Raw genomic sequence first — 19,796 nt, forward strand, 5'->3', positions numbered from 1 at the left:
CCAGGTCCCTCTTTCTGAGTTTATGTCCTCAAGCAGGTGTCTAGTCTGGCACACTCAGCAGGGACCCAGAGAAGCCAGGGATGAGAAGACAGTCATATTCTGTGCAGGGTCTCACCATGAGCTAAAAAAAAAAAAAAAAAAAAAAAAGGCCCCTTTTCCGGCCAGAGGGACCAGCCTGTGTGCCATCTACTTCTGATTCAAAACTGTGGGGTGGTGCTCTGGTTCATGGTGTGTTTGTGACTGGTTTCCTCATAGGTCACATCCAGGATACTAGAGCCCTGGTATAGAAATGACCCAGTCAGGGTTGAAGCCATAAGAAAAAGAGCTCAGACCTCAACATCTGCAGCCCAGTCACTAGGGATGGGTTCCTTTTTCCTCTCCAGCCTCCCTCAGAAGTGTTTTCTACACCACCTGCTTCACAGAAGAGCTGTTGGGCCCCTCAAACAGCAGGGGTCAGATTTGAGGGCGCTGTGGGAAGTACAGGCTGCTTTGAGATTTTGAGTGGACCCCAAGAATGTGAAAGAGCCCTCCAGGGATGCGCTCCTTGATTCTGGGTTTCCTGGCCCTCTATTCTCCCTCATGCAAATACCTAGAGTCCCGCTGTCTGTGCAGTTGAGACAGGTTAAAATGGGCTTCAGAAGTGGGCAGTGACACATGCTTGTAATCTCAGTACTCCCGTACACACACACACCACAAATAATAAACTGGTGTAGTCCTTTCTCAATGGGACCACCAAATAGCAACACACAAACTCCTTATTAATTATGAAAGCTTGGCTTTTAGCTTAGACTTGTTTCCAACTAGATTTTTTTTTTCTTTTTGAGACAGGGTCTCTGTGTAACAGTCCTAGCTGTCCTGGAACTCACTCTGTAGACCAGGCTGGCCTCGAACTCACAGAGATCCACCTGGCTCTGCCTCCCGAGTGCTGGGATTAAAGGCGTGTGCCACCACTGCCTGGCTAACGCATATTTCTTAATCTATTTTTTGCCAAGTGGATCTTTACCTTCCCTCAATATGGCAGTCCGACTTGCTTAGAGTCTGCTAGTAAAATCCTTGGGCCTAGATTCCTCCTCTCAGTTCGGCTCTCTTCCCGGAAGTCCCACCTATTCTCTCCTGCCTAGCTATTGGCCATTCAGCTTTTTACTAAACCAATCAGAAGGTGACCTAGGCAGAGACACTTCTTTACAGTGAACAAAAAGATTATCCACAACAATAAATAAAAATTTTAAAACTGAAACTAGTACTTTTTATTTCTTTTGGTTTTTCAAGACAGGGTTTCTCCATGTAGTTTTAGAGCCTGTCCTGGATCTTGCCCTGTAGACCAGGCTGGCCTGGAACTCACAGAGATCCTCCTGGCTCTGCCTCCCGAGTGCTGGGATTAAAGGCGTGAGGCACCGCCACCCGGCTGGAAGTAGTACTTTTTAATTGAGAGAAGCTTAGTAGCTAATGAATTTAAAAATCCCAGAGGAATATAGCTCACAGGAAGCCCAGATTCCTTCTCTTAAAAAAAAAAAAGTGGCCGGGCGGTGGTGGCGCACGCCTTTAATCCCAGCACTCGGGAGGCAGAGCCAGGCGGATCTCTATGAGTTCGAGGCCAGCCTGGACTACCAAGTGAGTTCCAGGAAAGGCGCAAAGCTACACAGAGAAACCCTGTCTCGAAAAACCAAAAAAAAAAAAAAAAAAAAAAAAAAAAAGTGTGTGTGTGTGTGTGTGTGTGTGTGTGTGTGTGTCTGATTCAGTTTCCCTCCCATGGCTCTTCTTGGAGAAACTATCTAAAAGCCCCAGATTTTGGTCCTTTGCCTGGAAGTCCCGTATCTACAATCCCTGTCCTCCTTCAACTTGGGCTACTGAGCAGCGATCTACGGCTCCCACGGGAATCAGACTCATCAGAGACAAGTGTGACAATGTAGATTCCTGGTTCATCCGGAACAGAGGTCTGATTCAGGTCTCCCGTGGGACTGGCTTATTTTCGCCTTTGATGGTTGTGAAGGGATTTGGAACACTTACTGCCATACGGGGTTATGACCACCAGAGGGTACTGCTGGCCAAGCGACACAGTCCCGCTTTGCGATCTTTTTTCTAGGCAGGTTGTCATCCAGGACTTGTTAGTCAGATGACAGAGCCAGGTGGTGCCTGTCCAGGTGAGCGGGAGCTTCCCCAGAAATCCAATGACTGGAAAGAAGCTAGGTTCCAGGATGACCTTGATTCTTGATCACCCGGAACAAGCTGGACTTGGAATCGGCTTCTGGGGTGAGCGGCTTACCCTATCCTGAATTCAGAGACCATCTATTTTTCGGATGGGAAATCCGAGAACCATCCAGGAGCAAGGTCTTAGTGGCAGCTGCTCTGCCTCTCGGCCCAGGACTCTGTCGTCTGGGCCCCAGGAAATCCAACTGTGAGTCACCTCGGAGTGCCCAGGGAGCAGCACAGGGGGTCGGCTAGCCCGGGATGGATGTCTGCCCCTCGGTACCCTGCTTCTCACAGCTGTGGTTAGCCCTGGTGATTCATTTCCCCTTCTGCTGGCCCAGAGGAGGCGCCGCCCTGGCCTGGCAGGGGAGAAAAGACTTGGTGGGGAATGGAGGGGGAACAAGATGAGGCAGTCTTAAGGGACCACGTGGTCCAGCTCTGCTGAATTCCAAGGTCTCAGGAGACATTTGTGGTCTAGGATCAGGTGGTTCCTCTTCAACGCCCTGCTTCTTTACTACAGCTTTGGGACAGCTCTGCAGGATACCCCAGGGTTTCCAGCGCTGGATACTGGTCTTTAAGGGAGGCTCTTGGTGCTGGAGACGCCCAGATTCCCGCTTGTAGCGGGTACAGCTGACACTCCCCACGAAGGGACTCCGCTCGCGGCTGCGCAAGCCGAGCTAGGAGGCGCAAAGGCTGTGGGAGGAGCTAGACGTCCTCCAGGCTCCGGGGCGGGGCCTCGTGGGGCGGGGCCCGGGCCGAGCCCAACTTTCCGGGTGGAGCGCTGCTTCGGTAGCCGCGGGGAGGGCGGGGTCGGGAGCACGGAGCAGCGCGGAGCAGCGCTGGCGCGCAGGGCCGGACTGGAACCCGGTGCGGGACGCTGCCAGATCCACCGCGGGAGCCGAGCCGCAGAGCAGCCAGAGCAGCCAGTGCAGCCAGAGCAGCTGCAACCAGGCCGTGCTCGCAGATCCGTGCCTGCCGGCCTGTCCGCCTCTATTCCCCGCGCTGTCAGTGGTGAGGGGGACTGGGGGAGCGGCTGCTGCGACCTTCGCTCCCACGCTCGGAGCGCGATCGCCCCTGCCCTGTCTGGTCACGGCCTGAGCACCAAATACGCAGGAGGTCGGAGTCAGTGTCTTCATCCTGACGGTCTGGGGACCGAAGAGGAAAAAAGCCAAGAGGATTCCGTGTAAGAGCATCGCGGGAGCACGGGGCGTGGAGGAGGTGCGAGAGGTGCCAAGGTTTTACCAGGCCTGTGTGGGTACCAGGCGGTCCGGCATCTCAGCGGCCACGACCTCTGTTCTGCCCTGAGGAAGTTGGAATAATCAGCTGGCTCGGGTCTAGCACTTGAAGCGGTGCCCTCTCTTGTCCGAGGAATCAGGACCTGGCCCCGCGAGTCCCTGGAAAGCCTGCCTCCTGCCGCAGCCCCACTGGTGCGGATGTGCCGCTGCCCACGGGAGCGCCATGAAGGCAGGATGACCTCAGCCGAAGCAGTGGCTGTGGCTGGAAGTGCCCGGGAGCATGGCTGCCCCAAGTGGCCTCCTGACAACCCTCAGATCCTTGGGCAGCCCGCTCGGGCCAGAGTGGTTGTGGCAGCCCTGGTGTGGCTGTTGGCAGGAGCCAGCATGTCAAGCCTCAACAAGTGGATCTTCACAGTGCATGGCTTCGGACGGCCCCTGCTGCTCTCAGCACTGCACATGCTGGCAGCGGCCCTGGCATGCCACTGGGGGGCTCGGCGGCCCATGCCCCGCAGCGCCCAAGGCAGAGTGCTGCTACTCAGCCTCACCTTTGGTACCTCCATGGCCTGCGGCAACGTGGGCCTGAGCACTGTACCCTTGGACCTAGCACAGCTGGCCACCACTACCACACCACTGTTCACACTGGCCTTGTCTGCCCTGCTACTTGGCCGAAGACACCATCCTCTGCAGTTTGCTGCCATGGGCCCACTCTGCCTGGGAGCTGCATGCAGCCTGGCTGGAGAGCTCCGGGCACCCCCAGCTGGCTGTGGCTTCTTGCTAGTGGCCACCTGTCTCCGAGGCTTCAAGTCCGTTCAACAGAGTGAGTGCCTGGTCTCCATCTGAGGAGGTGGGGTGTGTGGCCGGGATGTTCTTGTGAAGGGGGTGGCAGTGATCCCCTTTTGCAGATAAGGCTCGGAGAACTCAGGGAGTTCAGGCCTCAAACTTAAGCCTCAGAGGCTTAGATAATAACAGTAGTTGGTGAAGTGTGTTCTGTAACTGGAGAAGCCTTTTGTCCCACTGGATCCTCCTATGGCCTCTCCTAGAGTCACTCAGGTACTGTAGCCCCATTTGACAGGTGTGGAGTCTCAGCCTGGGCCTTGTGCCAGTAATCAGCAGAGGCAATATTTGAACATGGCCTTCAGACTCCATGCCGTCCTAAGATTATGAACCCATAAGGCCAGGAAGTGTGAACTAGGGAAGAAAAGGGAAAGCAGTCAGGCCGGGAGCTGATTGGGAACCCGGGTTTATCCAAGCCAGGGAAGCGTTTACTGGGAGCCACAGTGACAGCCCTCAGGCTGCCTTGTGTTGATCAGCGGCTGTCACAGCCATTTCCATTTCCCATCAGGTTAAAGGTGATAGTGTTGACAAGAGAGTGTTTTATGGGGGCGGGGTGGGGAGGGGAGGCTGTCCTGCTGTGAAGCCCAGGCGGGCCTCGAATTTGTGGTCCTCATGTCTCAGCCTCTCAACTGCTGCCGAAGTGGTTTATGATTGGCCCAGGGTCACATGGCTCCCAAGGACTCCCAAGTCCGGTCTGTGTGACTGGGCTCTGGCTCTGTTGGGAGTGGGCGGCAGGACTCGGAGCAGAAGTCAGGTATAATTCCCCGCCCAGTTCCAGTATGCCTGGGGTGGAGGCTGACTTCCTGTCTGAGCAGTGGAGGGGCATTTGAGTCATAGCCCTACCCTCTCCACCTTAACATGGGGAAGAAGTAGGAGAGTCGAGGGTGGAAAGTAAGGGGTTCCCAAGGGTGCTGAGCTATGGTTGGGGCAGCCTCCAGCTGAGGAATGGTGAAGGGAGGACTTGGCCCTGCCTGGCATCTTCAACTGGGACCCAAAGGTCCTGTCCCCATCTTCCCAGGCCACGGGCAGGGTGAAAGCCCAGTCTATTTTAGCCCTCAGGTTACATGAGCTGAGGCCTGAGCTGGGCCTTGAGTTGGCTCAGGGAAATCCGACCCTGTAGGGCCTTCCTGGGCAGGGAGGGACACCAAGCAGAGAAGGCACCAGCTTCCAGGCCCACAATGCACCTGCCAGAGCCAAGTACTCATACCGGGCTCCGTGCAGCTCCCGTCTGTAGGAAGAGCTATGACTAGTCAGGCATCAGGGCATTCAGGCATGTTCATAGTGGCATGTTATTGACACCAAGCCACCTCTTGGCTTGTGCCAGCTCCCTTCTTCCTTCTCAAGACTCAGCTTCTTAGACTGAGTGCATCGGGTGCCCTCTGCTTCGCCAGCTATGGGGCATTCAGGGCTATTGATTATCCATCGGCTTTGGGGCATCTCTGTGTCCTCAGCACTTGGCCTGGAGTCTGGCATAGGGAAGAAATTCAAATGATGCCTTTAATTGATGGTTTTGATGTCAGTTGACGTCAGATTGGTAAACTGATTAGGCTGCATGGATTTAGGCCAGGTGCTAGAGAGGGCACTTAGGAGCTAGAGGTTCCCCTAACAGAAATGGGAGCCTAGCCGAGATCGGGGAGTGGACTGGATCCGGGGTTTGGAATGGAGTTTTTTTTTTTTTTTTTTTAAAGATTTATTTATTATGTATACAGTGTTCTGCCTGCAGGCCAGAAGAGGGTGCCAGATCTCATGACAGATGGTTGTGAGCCACCATGTGGGTGCTGGGAATTGAACTCAGGACCTCTGGAAGAGCAGTCAGTGCTCTTAACCATGGAGCCAACTCTCCAGCCCTGGAATGGAGTTTTAAAAAGAGGAAGTTTCTTTTTGCTAGAGGCTCTTGGGCCAGATTCAGATTAGAGTATAGACTTCACACGCGTGCTAGCTCCTTCCCTGAGAGCAGAGGCCATGGGAGCAGGGGGTAGGAGTCCAGAGAGAGAGCTCAGGCAGCCAGCAGCCTCCTCCCTCCCACTTGGCCAGCTGCAGGCTCAGGGGGCTACGTGGAGTGGAGCAATGCCACCCTCATTCGCGGACAGGCAGGGAGTGAGGTGCCAGCCTGCCGAGTCTGTTATCTGTGCCCACCTGTGTTTCAGACCCTCATTTGGTCCTCATCCTCTGGGCCCTCAGAGAGTGAAGGGCTGCACTTGGCAAGAGAGAGGCTGTAGAGCGAGGTGGGCGCAGCTGTGGTGTGGGCTCGATGAGACCGCTGAGGGAGCCGTGCAGCCACAACGGTGGCCACAGAGCAGGAAAGACATCCGGGGATGAGGCACAGGCTGTGGGAGAGTCCTGTCAGTCATCGGGAGCAGAGCATAGGGGTCAGCTCCAGTGCCGAGTATGTACACGGAGTGTGTGTGCTGTTCCTCCCCATGCTGTCCGTGAGGAGACGGAGACAGAGGTGACTGTGTCACACATCCAGGGAAGAGACCAAGTGGGAATAGGCCAAGAGGCGAGGGTTTACAAATAGGTCACTGCTGTGTGTCCGCAGCAGGGGTAGGGGTAAAGTCTGTTCAGATGCTGACAGGAAAGTGCCTTTGAAGCGGGCGTGGAGGTGTGGGCCTGCAATTGCAATACCCTAGGAGGATAAGGAGTTCAACGCCAGCTGGGGCTACAAAGTCAGACTCTGTCTATAAGCAGGAAAATAAAATACCTTTTCAGCCTGGCATGGCAGCATATGCCTGTATTCCCATCACTTTAGAAAATGAGGTAGGAGTGTCACACAGCTAGGCTAGTATGGGCCAGCCTGGGAGCCACAAAGTGTTCTGGGCCAGCATGAGCTACATGGGAAACCCTTGTCTCAGGACTAGTGAGGTGTTTTAGTGGGCGAAGCCATTTGCTGTACAAATGACCTGAGCTTGATGTTCAGAACCCACAGTGTAAGGAAAGAACCAACTCCTGAAAGTTGTCCTGTGACCTCCACATATTCCACACATACATGCATCACACAAATTGCATACGAGTGGTATACATATGCACACATCGTACATACACATGATGTAATATTTTTTAATGTTAAAGACCCTGTCTCAACCCCACTCCCCAAAAGACCTAAATAACAATGTCTTTGGAGAGGCTGGGACTGTGTAGCTTAGCAGTAGAGAGCTTTCTTAGTGAGGGGAGGCCCTGGGCTGGGTCCTGAGCGCCAGAAGGAAACAACACAATGTCTTTGGAAAAGCTGAGGGTGATGGGCATGGTCTGGCAAGGGCGAGGTCACTGAGGAGTCAGCACAACAGGCGAATATTTGGGGAGTTAGTCACTTCTGTCCTAAGCATCGCTGCCCTTTCGGAGGCTGCAGGGACAGAGAGGTTGGGCAGGATGCAGGGCAGGTGCAGGGGCTACGCCTGAGAGTGAAGTCCACCCGAAACCAGACCCTTCCTGTATCGGTGTCTTTAAGGCCCAAGTCTCGGACAGCTCCTCAGGTACTAACTTTGGAGCGGAACGAGCAGGAGGCATTCTGATTATCTGTTCATTTCTAGAAAGGCTTGAGCTGGAGAGACTGTTGCCTAGAGAACCAAGCCCAAACAGCAGAATGAACTGAGAGAGGAATAAATACCATTTCCTGTTCTAAGCCTGGGCTGTGAGTAAGCACCCTGGGCTCTTTGGAAAGTGTGTGTCAGGACACAGCAGTCCCTGGGCCCAGGAGGGCACCAGGACCAATTCTTGTCTCCACAAAGACCTGGAGAAGGCTCTCACTGGTCTCGGCTGTTTCCCCCAGACTGTTGCCGGCCTTTGAGGTTGGCAGTGGTGTGCACATAGGCAGTCAGCCATGCTGTACGTTCAGCAGGATCCCTTCTCTCCTTGACAACCTAAAGGGTTTTCTTTGAATTCTGTGTTCATCTTCACCAGCCCCACTGCTGGTAGTTGTTTGTTTGTTTGTTGTTGTTTTTAGATTATACACAGACTATCCAGCCAGACGTGGTGGTGCACACCTGTAATCCCAGCATTTCAAAGTGGTGGAGGTGGGGGGTGACAACACAGTGTTAGGACAAGAGGATGAATTCAAGGCAAGCCTCAGCTACATGGAGAGCTCATGGCCAGCCTTGGCTACATGAGATCTTGTCTCAAAATATCGAAAGCAAACAAACACCCTGATTTGAAATCACAAACAGTGAGTGGCTGCCAGGGGCCAACAATGACTGCCTTGTTGGCCTTTGCCACCCAGTGTCCTAAGAGACTGGGTGATGTCTCTCTCAGCATCAGACTCAAATCTATTCTCCTTCTTCTTCCCTCCCCTCCTCTGCTCACTCCCCTCCCCTGCTCATTCCCCTCCCCTCCTCTGCTCACTCCCCTCCCCTCCCCTGCACACTCCCCTCCCCTGCACACTCCCCTCCCCTCCTCTGCATACTTCCCTCCCCTCCCCTCCTCTGCACACTCCCCTCCCCTCCCCTGCACACTCCCCTCCCCTCCTCTGCACACTTCCCTCCCCTCCCCTGCACACTCCCCTCCCCTCCTCTGCACACTCCCCTCCCCTCCTCTGCACACTCCCCTCCCCTTCCCTCCTCTGCACACTCCCCTCCCCTTCCCTCCTCTGCACACTCCCCTCCCCTCCCCTGCACACTCCCCTCCTCTGCACACTCCCCTCCCCTCCTCTGCACACTCCCCTCCCCTCCTCTGCATACTCCCCTCGCCTTCCCTCCCCTGCACACTCCCCTCCCCTCCTCTGCACACTCCCCTCCCCTTCCCTCCTCTGCACACTCCCCTCCCCTTCCCTCCTCTGCACACTCCCCTCCCCTCCCCTGCACACTCCCCTCCTCTGCACACTCCCCTCCCCTCCTCTGCTCACTCCCCTCCCCTCCTCTGCATACTCCCCTCCCCTTCCCTCCCCTGCACACTCCCTTCCCCTCTTCTGCACACTCCCCTCCCCTTCCCTCCTCTGCACACTCCCCTCCCCTTCCCTCCCCTGCACACTCCCCTCCCCTCCTCTGCACACTCCCCTCCCCTTCCCTCCTCTGCACACTCCCCTCCCCTGCACACTCCCCTCCCCTCCCCTGCACACTCCCCTCCCCTCCCCTGCACACTCCCCTCCCCTCCTCTGCACACTCCCCTCCCCTCCCCTGCATACTCCCCTCCTCTGCACACTCCCCTCCCCTCCTCTGCTCACTCCCCTCCTCTGCACACTCCCCTCCCCTCCTCTGCACACTCCCCTCCCCTCCCCTGAACACTCCCCTCCTCTGCACACTCCCCTCCCCTCCTCTGCACACTCCCCTCCCCTTCCCTCCTCTGCACACTCCCCTCCCCTTCCCTCCCCTGCATACTCCCCTCCCCTCCTCTGCACACTCCCCTCCCCTTCCCTCCCCTACACACTCCCCTCCCCTCCTCTGCACACTCCCCTCCCCTTCCCTCCCCTGCACACTCCCCTCCCCTCCTCTGCACACTCCCCTCCCCTTCCCTCCCCTGCACACTCCCCTCCCCTCCTCTGCACACTCCCCTCCCCTTCCCTCCTCTGCACACTCCCCTCCCCTGCACACTCCCCTCCCCTCCCCTCCTCTGCACACTCCCCTCCGCTCCTCTGCACTCCCCTCCCCTCCCCTGCACACTCCCCTCCTCTGCACACTCCCCTCCCCTCCTCTGCTCACTCCCCTCCCCTGAACACTCCCCTCCCCTTCCCTCCTCTGCACACTCCCCTCCCCTCCCCTGCACACTCCCCTCCTCTGCACACTCCCCTCCCGCCCAGCCCCTTCATCTCTGTTCTGCTATAGCTGGTAAGTGCTAGAACTGGGTCCTCTGCTGCTCAGTCCCTGCTTCCCAGCTGGAGCTGTAGGGATGAGTTTTATTTTTTACATTTCCTGAGCATTTACCACATTAAGGCTTTTGTACATGTTATCTTTGTGAAATTTTACTTATAAGGGAGGAGTGGGCACAGGTCACAAGTCCACAAGTGGCCTAACTCCTCCTCACTTGAACGTGAATACTTCACCACAGGAACCACTAGCCCTGCTCAGCATCAGGGCTGGCTTCCAGGAGGTTGGGACTGTACGGGGCTGGCTCAGTGGGTACTGCCTCTATCCCAGATGATGACAGCCACAACTATCATGGTTGCAGGTGCCCTGCTGCAGGAAGAGAGGCTGGACGCGGTGACTCTGCTGTACGCCACCTCTCTGCCCAGTTTCTGCCTGCTGGCAGGCGCTGCTCTGGTCATGGAGGCTGGAGTGGCCCCACCGTTGACTCCCACTGACTCTCGCCTCTGGGCCTGTGTCCTGCTCAGCTGCTTCTTGTCTGTGATCTACAACCTGGCCAGCTTCTCCTTGCTGGCACTCACATCCGCCCTCACCGTCCACGTCCTGGGCAACCTCACAGTTGTGGGCAACCTCATCCTGTCCAGGCTCCTGTTCGGCAGCCACCTCAGCGCTCTCAGCTACCTGGGCATCGCACTCACCCTTTCAGGAATGTTTCTTTACCACAACTGTGAGTTCGTGGCCTCCCGGGCTACCCGTTGGGGGTTGTGGCGCAGGGACCAGCCTGGCAAAGGTCTTTGAGACCCAGGGCAGCGCATGAGCCATACCTGGACAGCCCTTGCCTATATCTAACCATGGACAATGGCCATGAGGAAAGTGGAGAGGTGCTATGTCTGCCAGGCCAGGGAAAGGAGGTGCCTTCCGGAAGGGCTGCCTGGGAGGCAGGCACTTTCACAGAGACCCACCCCCTATCCCTGCCTGCCTCACCTGTGAGAGCAAGGCCTGCCACTGGATGGTGGGTCCAAGTCTGGCATGTGTGCTTGTCAGATGAATCATTACGATCAGTGTCAAGTACTACAATGAAAATTGCTGGGCAAACTTTGAAAACCTCAATGTGTTATGATGAAGATGATGCCCAGTGGTTGCACAATCATTCCTCCAGCGGGGGAGGCCGTGAGGAACACCAGAGAAGGCGTCTTCATTGCTGGGCTCCCCTAAAAACTTGGGGTAGTCTGTGTCAACTTCAGGGCGCTACTGCAGCCTCACTCTGCTGCCTCCTCCTCTGGATTTGGGTCTTCCATCCTCAAATAAACTATTTTTGCTTGGACATCTGTCTCATTCCTTGGGGCTACAGTCAAGGGAACAGAAAGGGACTGGTTGGCTACCACGTGGTTCTCTCTAACTCCCTGACCCTGTGTTGGCCTCCAGCCTAACACTGTTCTCTACAAATCCTTCTACTGGCCAGGCTACCATTGTCCAGCTTCAGGATGGTGGTATGACCCCGCCCCACCCCGCCCACCTATGCCATCTTCCAGGCACTCTTCTCTTGGAGTTCCACTTTGCTCTGAGGACGAAGTCAGGGCTTTCTGCTGTATACCACAAGTCCCCCTTATCCTCTGTCCTTGCCAGACTCCTGGCTCACTTCTCTTGGGTGCCAGTCTCACCAAGAACAATGCCAGCTCGCCCACCAGAGCCTTCGCTTGGGCTATCCCGTCTGGTCCCTTTTCCTATACGACTTCCTCCCTTTTCCTGGCCACATACTTACCATAAGAGAAAGACTCCAGCACGATACTCTCCCTTCAAAGAGGCCCGATGAGAGAGGGATTGCTCATGAGGGGCTGAGTCTAGGGTTGTGGGTGCACAGGATCAGTCACAAGGGCAGCTTCATGGAGGAGCACGCACCAAGGAAGCACCCAGGAGCCCAGGGCCCTAGGGAGCAGGCTTTTCATGCAGTGAACCTAGGGCAAGATCCCTACCTTAGAGCTAGCCCAGAGCTCCCCAACTGGCTGGCCCCAGCTTTGTCTATCCACCCTCTCAGCCTCTGGTGATGGACAGCTAACTAAGTCCCTATACCTATTACAGTGGGTAAGAACCTAGCCTGGGGGCTGGAGAGATGGCTCAGAGGTTAAGAACACCGATTGCTCTTCCAGAGGTCCTGAGTTCAATCCCCAGCAACCACATGGTGGCTCACAACCATCTGTAATGAGATCTGATGTCCTCTTCTGGCCTGCAGACATACATGCAGGCAGAACGTTGTATACATAATAAATAAATAAATCTTAAAAAAAAAAAAAAAAAAGAGCCTAGCCTGAGGCACAAAGGCCTGGACCTAACTCTGCTCTGTCAACCTAACTGCTCGCTCTGTTTAGACTGCCTTTTAAAATTTTTTTTAATTAATTAATTAATTAATTTATTTATTTATTGGAGATGAGGTTTTATGTAGCCTAGGCTGGCTTCAAAGCCACTCTGTAGCTGAGGGTGACTTTGGACTCTTGATCCTCCTGCCTCTGCCTCCAGAGGACTGGGATTACAGGCACGTTTATCACAACACTTGGGTTTATGCAGTCCTGGGGCTTCAAGCATACCAGGCAAGCAGCATCCTGCCAACTGAGCTGCATCTCTAGCCCTTCCCTCTCCTTTCTGAGCACCAGTATGGTCCCTGGGGGGAGAGGGTTTGAATGAGGAGCCCAGTGGCAAGGAAGGAGGGGGTGACCAGTACCAATGACTGTCATTATCTCAGGTGGCTAGTCCCACGCACCCTGCTCCCCACCACGGTCACAGATCCACCTGAAAATAGGTTCCTTTTGAGTGTTAGAGTTAGAGCAGACAGGGCCTGGGATCAAAAGAGGAACTACATATTCATTCACATAGCCATAATTCATAAAGAACTCCTCTGCCAGGGCGTGTGGAGGGTAACCTGAGGCTGGGTGGGAGAGAGATGGTGGTGAATGGCAAGGAACACAGACAGGCATAGGGTTTCCTAGCCTCAGCCTCCACCCAGGCTGGCCTTATTGAGGGCCTTGCTGAGTCACTGCCACCCACCTCTCTCTGACTCAGAGATGCCACTGGTTTGGTTCGTCCCACCCTTACGCAGCTTGCCCATCGCTGGATTCCTCTCTCAGGCTTAGCTGGGCAGAAGAGAAGAGATGCTTTGACTGGGGACAGGCTCCTTGGTGACTCGTCTTATTGGAGGGATTCCACACCACTCTAGGAGTGTCCCTGCCCAGCCCTCACCCAGGCTCTTTGGCCTCAGGAGATGCCTGCTACCTGGGGAGTCAGTCCTCGACCCTACACACACACACACACACACACACACACACACACACACACACACACACACAGAGGTCAAAGCCTGGTGGTGTGAGGACAGGATAGGGGTTAGATGGATCTGTGCTTGACTCAGATGGTGGCCTGTCACCATTCACTGAATTGATGTCCCCAAGGTCCTCCAATCAGTTTCCAGCAGAAGCACAGAGACCAGCAGCAGAAAGCCAGGGTCTCAGTACTACACCTTTCTACCTACAGCAGGACTCTAGGCTAGTCTTGCCTGGCCCCACAGTGTCTCTGCCAGTGAGGATCACAGGATAACCAGTAGGAAGAATCCCACTGCAAGGTCGCTGTCCTGGGACTCTGTTGCCTTGGGCAAGTGGCCTCACTTCTCTGAGGCTTCATGATCTTTGTATCCAGTCACTGCTGGTTTGCCCAGGATAACAAATGTTGATTCCTGGGAAAGTTCTTCTCTCTTTCTCCACTGCTACCCCCGCCCCCGCCCCCTTGGCCACAGCAAATCTGAAGCCCCAGCTGAATGTGACCATTCCACATGTTCCTCCCTGCTTCCCCTCCCCCCTCCTCCCCGCCCCATCACATGTCACCTGAGTTAGATCAGCCTTTCTCCTCTTTCTCGCACCAGACCCGCCTCCCAGACCAGTGCCTCCAGCGCTGGGACAGGGTGTGGCAGGGAGCAGATGTAACCTCCAGGTGCATTGCAATACCTCCCGTGATGACGGAAACAGCCCTATACTGGCCGTGTTCTTTTTCTGAGTATGTTTCATGTGATTTCTATCTTAACTGAGCCCTTATCACACAGTTGGCCTTGACTTCTGCAGTCTGAAGTAAACAGCAAACTCACACAAATAACTTTTCTGTTTTCACAATGTCACAGGCTTGTTCTTACAAGTCTTGATCTCAGCAATTAGTGTTCAATGCCTTTCCTAGCAAGGCAACGGCGTTCACCTTTTCACTTACAGCATGCACTGTAAGCTTCTTCTTTGGCATATCCAAAATGCAGAGTTCACTCTGCTACACTTGTGTTTGGGGCTATTATTAAGTAAAACAACAGTTACTACTCACAACCATGGTGACACCACATCCGATAACCATAACCAAGACACCAAAACCGTGTGACTGTGGGACAGCCTGTCCTGTGAAGATGATTCAATGGCCTGGGTGGGCAGAAGCAGGAATTTACCACTTGGTGTTTGCAGACTGTAGTTGACAGTTGCATTAGTCACTTGTTTTGTTGCTGACAACCCCGACAACAGCAACATTGAAGGGAGAGACGGCTACTTTGGTTCAGAGTTGGAGGTTACAGTCCCTTGTGTCAGGCAAGTCAAGTGCAGGAGCCTGAAGCAACTGGTCACCTCACAGCCACAGTCAAGAGTCAGAGTGATGGACCCCTGGGATCGGGTCAGTTTCTCCTTTTTAAAACAGTCCAGGATCCCAGCTCAGGGAATGGTGCTACTCACAGTGGGCAGAGCTCCCCACCTCCATTAACTAAGTCAAAATATAATGCACCACAGGCAAGCCCAGAGGTCCCTGGGTAATGGTAGGTCTCCCAGGGCGACAGTTGAAACTGCCCTTCATAAAGACCAGTACCAGAAATCAAGGGAAGTGAAAATGGGGACAGTGGTGTGCTGTTGCACAGTGAAAAACAGGCGCTCTGGAAGCAGAACTGGGTTTGAGCCCTGGCCCTGGCATGCTGTGACCTGGAGCAAGGGCACTCGGTTCCCGAGCCTCCGTGCTGTAAATGGGGCAGTGAAACCTAACTCTGCAGCTCTGGGGAGCTGCCTGGGAAATGCTTAGTCCTAGTGTCCTGAGTCAGTGTCACAGATGCTGCGGAGTTCCGCCCCCAGGCAATTTGGTCTTCTCTCCACCTTTCCTCTGCGGCCACCTGCACAGACAACCTCAGGGCACACTCCTGCTGGACAGAACAGGGTGTAGTCCTGGCCTCCAGGCTTCTTGCCAGGTCTTGGGGGAAGCCAGGAAGTTGGAGCTGTGTTGGGCATCCTGCCATTGTGGACTTCAGGCAAAGCCTTGTCTCGGCCTTAGCTACCAGGGTTCCCCTCCCATCCTGCCCTGGTACCCTTGGGTTGTCATTCTAGAAGGCCAGGGCAAACAAGGACTCCTTTTTTCAGTGTTAGGCACTGAACCCAAGGGTCTTATGCATGTTAGGCAAGCTCTCTCTCTAGTCCTAGAAGACCTCTTGGGACTGGGGATATGGCTCCATTGGTAGAAGGCACAAAGTACTAGGTTCAACCCTCCAGCACCACAGTGGCTCGCTCATATCTGTAATCCAAGCACTCAGGAGCTGGAGGCAGGGGGTTCAGAAATTCAGTCATCTTCAGCTACATAGTGATTTGGGGGCCAGCCTGGGCTACATGGGAACAAACAAATAAAACCAACAGTAACAACAAAACAAAGCAAGGACTCTTCTTGCTTCTTTTCTTCCCCGCTGAGCCATCTTGCCAGCCCACTTCTTCCTTTGTTGAGTAACTAGACCTTCTGTGCAGTTTAAGCCCAGGTAAAGAAGACACTGGAGGAGCCGAGCCAGAGGGCCCAGGGCCAGATGACGACGGGGGAAGAGCTAGGGGCAGAGTAGAGTGGTGGACTGTTTAAAAATTGTGCAAGTTTAATCCTAGCACTCGGGAGGCAAGAGGCAGGTGATCTCTGTGTTCTAGTCTACAGAAGAATCCTAGGACAGACAAGGCTACACAGAGAAATCCAGACTTGGGGGGGAGGGAATTCCGGAAGTTCACTATTTTGAATTAGCTTTTGCACTAGGCTTTAATATGCTAGATTAAAAACTAAAACTGCTCAAGTTCCAAGCAACAAACTGAAACTAAGTTATTATTTAGTGGAAATCAAGGGAGGAAGAAAGAGCAGCCCAGGTTCCCAAACAGGCAACTGTAACTGGCATGCCAACGGGGTTGCGTGGCTTTAAATCCTCTAATCCTTACCAAAAGGTAACCTGAAGTAACCTGACGTGTCCCTCCACCTGGCAGGCACCACACGCCAGTAATCCCAGCACTCTGGAGGGTAAAGAGGATTGCTAGTCCTGGGCTACGGAGAGAGCTGGTGTCATGGCCCCCGCCCCCAGCCTCACCCTTTACTCCCCTAACACATAAACTTTGAAATGAGCAGCTCCTTGGGTTTTAATAACCCATCTCAAGGTCTTGTCTTCAAGTTCACCCTTCTCCTTTTGTCGGCCATTTCCCAGAACTCCAAACTCTGCCACTGAGTTAAACACTTCCCTTTTCTAGAAACATTGCGTCTTATACCTGCAATCACAGCACTGGGAGTAGGGAGGATTGTTATGGGTTTCAATCTGAGGCCAACCTAGGCTACACAGTAAGTAGATTCCGGGTCAGCCTGGGCTACATATTGAGAACCTGTCTCAAAACACCAAAACAAGTGTAAGCGGAGGGAGACATCTGCAGGTCTCTTTCCTACCAACACAGGTTTTCACGGCCAACCTAGGAGGCGGGGCTTAATGAGACCACCCAGAGGGGCTTCTACCCAGGCGAAGAGAAAAGCCCAGCAGCTGAGCCTGAGGACAAGGATACTGCTCATCCCACGAACCCCTGAAAACCGTACTTGCCTCTGCTAACCACTAGTCGAGGCAGACACCTCTACAGCTGGAACTCTGTATTAACACCCCACCAAAGTGCTCTTGCATTTATTTTCAGCTAACTCCTTATGGGGCAAGCTGAGCATGGGGAGGCATCCCTGCCCTCCATCTTCACCCTTAAACATACGCTCTCTGACCCTCAGCTCAGCATGCCCCAAATGTGTCTACTCTCCTCCAACTGTGAAGTCCAACTGAGCATGCTCAGGAGTGGGCCAGCTCCTGTATGAATGCGTTTAGGCTCCCCGAATATGATCTCCATGGTTGCTTTGTTCAAGTGTCAGGGGTGGTAGTGGAGAAACACTGTCTCCCAGTGGCAGCCTGTGCAGTTAGTTCCCTTACAGTTTTCGGGATCTCCATTCCAAGTAGAGCTGGATTCTAGACTTCCAAGTAGAAAAGAATTTCAGGAAGAGCCAGTCTAAAGCAGAGTTAGAGTTTCTTTAAAAACACAAACACTTAAGCATAAGGATTTAGAAAGAGGAGCAGAGAAGAAAGTCAACATCCCTGTGTCTGGGTGTCTCAGTCACAGCCAAGTGGCCTTTTTTTTTTTTTTTTTAACAATTTATTTGACTTTATTTTATGTGCATTGGAATGACAGTATCAGGTGCCCAGAACTGGAGTTACAGACAGTTGTGAGCCGCCATGTGGATGCTGGGAATTGAACCTGGGTCCTCTGAAGAACAACAGTCAGTGCTCTTAACCACTGAGCCATCTCTCCAGCCCCACCAAGTGGCTTTATAGTAGCTATCCATACTGTTTCTGGTGGCTTTAGACTTGAGCCCAATGTGATGATGGTTAGTTCCTATGCATTGGATAGGGCACAGCTAAGGTAAAGCCCTAGATCACAGGGTTGCTGGGGAAATTAAGACATTTTTAATTAAGTCTTGTTTTTGAGATTCTCAGAAAATATCTAGGAAAGGAGGAAGGCCATACTTGAAGGTCATATAGGTTCAGGCCTTAAGCATGCTTCACTGTTATTTTAACTCAAAATATCTCTAAATAAAGAGTAACTCCTAGCTGGCAACCTTTACAATAAATGTTAATTGTGCTAAAATTCTGCAGGAAGCATCAGTCAGTCTCCTGTTCCTTTTCATGCCCCCATCATGGGAAGAATGTAAGAGCTGGAGGAGGAGGAGACACATACTGGCTGCTGGACATCACTGTTGTGGCTGTTGTAACATCAATGTCAGTCAAAGTATAGCACCCACTGTCACCTACACACACTCAAGCCCCACCCTGGGGCAGTTGATGGCTGCTGAGGGAGGGTCACTCTCCTTTAGCAACATGGCCTCTGGTAAGTTGCTCACACCCTAGTGGATGATCCCACACCCGGGAGCATCTGGGCAGCCTTGACTGGTTTCAGGGTTATCAGTAACAACAAAAAGGAGGACATGCTATTGGGAGGCAGCACAAGGGCACTAGGAGGAATTAGAGAAGGTACTGGTGGATGGAGATGGTCAAGACACAGCCTATAAATGTATATGTTACAAAAATATATTATTTAAAAAATAAATAAAAACACAGACAAGGAGAATGAGGGGAGCAAACGAGAATAGTGTAATGACATGTATCAATATACCATACCCAAACTCCTTACTTGTAGCTGGGTGGTGGTGGTGTACACCTTTAATCCCAGCAGTTGGGAGGCAGAGGCAGGCGGGTCTCTGAGTTCAAGGACAGTCAGGGCTACACAGAGAAACCCTGTCTTGGAAAACAAAACAAAAAAAAATTTTTTTTTAAAAAATATGGACACTTCCTTATATACACAGAAAAGTCATGAACACGGAGAAGAGCTTACTGGGAAGAAAACGGGGTTCAGAAAAACTGGAAGGGAATGAGAGAGGATAATGAGGGGGTGAATATGATTAGTTTTCATTCAATCCTAGTGAGAAGGCCATCATCATATAGTACATACCCTAGAGAAATGAAAACTTATGTTCACACTTACAATAACCTGTATGCAAATGTTTATGGTAATTTTATCTATAATCCCCTAAACCTGACAACTAAATATGCTTCAGTGAGTAAAGAGTGGCATGGCCATACAAAACACCATAGAACAAAGCCCTGGCTTCGTGAAAGGTGAGCTCCAGGCTGCATGGACAGAGGCAAACCCATAGGGATACACACACAACAGGTATGTGCTGACTTTTCAGAGGCTGGGGTAGGGTTGGGTTGAGGTCTGACCACAAAAGAGACCTGTGACAGGATCTTTTGGGCAGCAGTCCTGATTTGTGGTGAATAGGTCAATCTATGTGCCTGTTAAAATCCAGCAGGGTGTGGTGGTGGTATGCATACTCAGGAGGCAGAGGCAGAGGCAGAGAGGCAGCCTGGTCTGAGTTTGAGGTTAGCCTGGACTACATATCTAGTTACAGGCCAGCCAGAGTCACATAGGGAGGCCCTGACTCAAAACAAACAAGCCTCTAAGAACTGGACTGGGGATTAACTTGGTAGTAGGGCACTTGCCTAGCACTCATGAGGCTGTGGGTTTGAGTCCCATTAGGGAGTGAGGTGACCCAGAAAATTGTGAATTCAAAAGTTGAATTTATATGCTAATTTAAACTTTTCAAGAGAGATTTATTTTTACTTTCTGTGTATGAGTGTTTTTCCGACATGTATGTATGTGCGCTGCATGCGTGCCTGCTGCCCTAGGAGGCCAGAAAAGGGCATCAGATTCCTTGGAACTGGAGCCACAGCCAGGTGGGGACTGGGAATTCAACCCAGGTCATCTGCAAGAGCAGCAAATGCTCATAATCACCGAGACATCTCTGCACCCCCAGATTTTGTTTTTTTAAATGACTGAAAGATTCAAATAAAACTCTTTTAAAAGAAAATTTCTGTTTCTGCCAGGAGAGTTGCATGGTATGGGCTTGGTCATACCTACCTGCTGTTTGTGTTGGGGGGTGCAGG

General features: G+C 53.0%; 1 protein-coding gene across 1 annotated transcript; it reads left to right on the forward strand.

The window, feature by feature from the left end:
* Positions 1-3,048: 3,048 nt before the first annotated feature.
* On the forward strand, positions 3,049-11,281 carry Slc35e4 (solute carrier family 35 member E4). Its single transcript, XM_059275023.1, has 2 exons — positions 3,049-4,239; positions 10,350-11,281. Exons 1-2 carry the CDS (start codon positions 3,621-3,623, stop codon positions 10,781-10,783), a joined length of 1,053 nt encoding a protein of 350 aa, XP_059131006.1. The 5' UTR covers positions 3,049-3,620; the 3' UTR covers positions 10,784-11,281.
* Positions 11,282-19,796: the final 8,515 nt, after the last annotated feature.

This window comes from Peromyscus eremicus, chromosome 10, assembly GCF_949786415.1.
Source record: "Peromyscus eremicus chromosome 10, PerEre_H2_v1, whole genome shotgun sequence".
NCBI lineage: Eukaryota > Metazoa > Chordata > Mammalia > Rodentia > Cricetidae > Peromyscus > Peromyscus eremicus.

Bases quoted from the DNA above. Each gene is read 5' to 3' on its own strand.
- Slc35e4 (XM_059275023.1), top strand. From the start codon at position 3,621: ATGTGCCGCTGCCCACGGGAGCGCCATGAAGGCAGGATGACCTCAGCC. The intron at 4,240-10,349 runs GTGAGTGCCTGG...TCATGGTTGCAG, and splicing joins CTTCAAGTCCGTTCAACAGA to GTGCCCTGCTGCAGGAAGAG.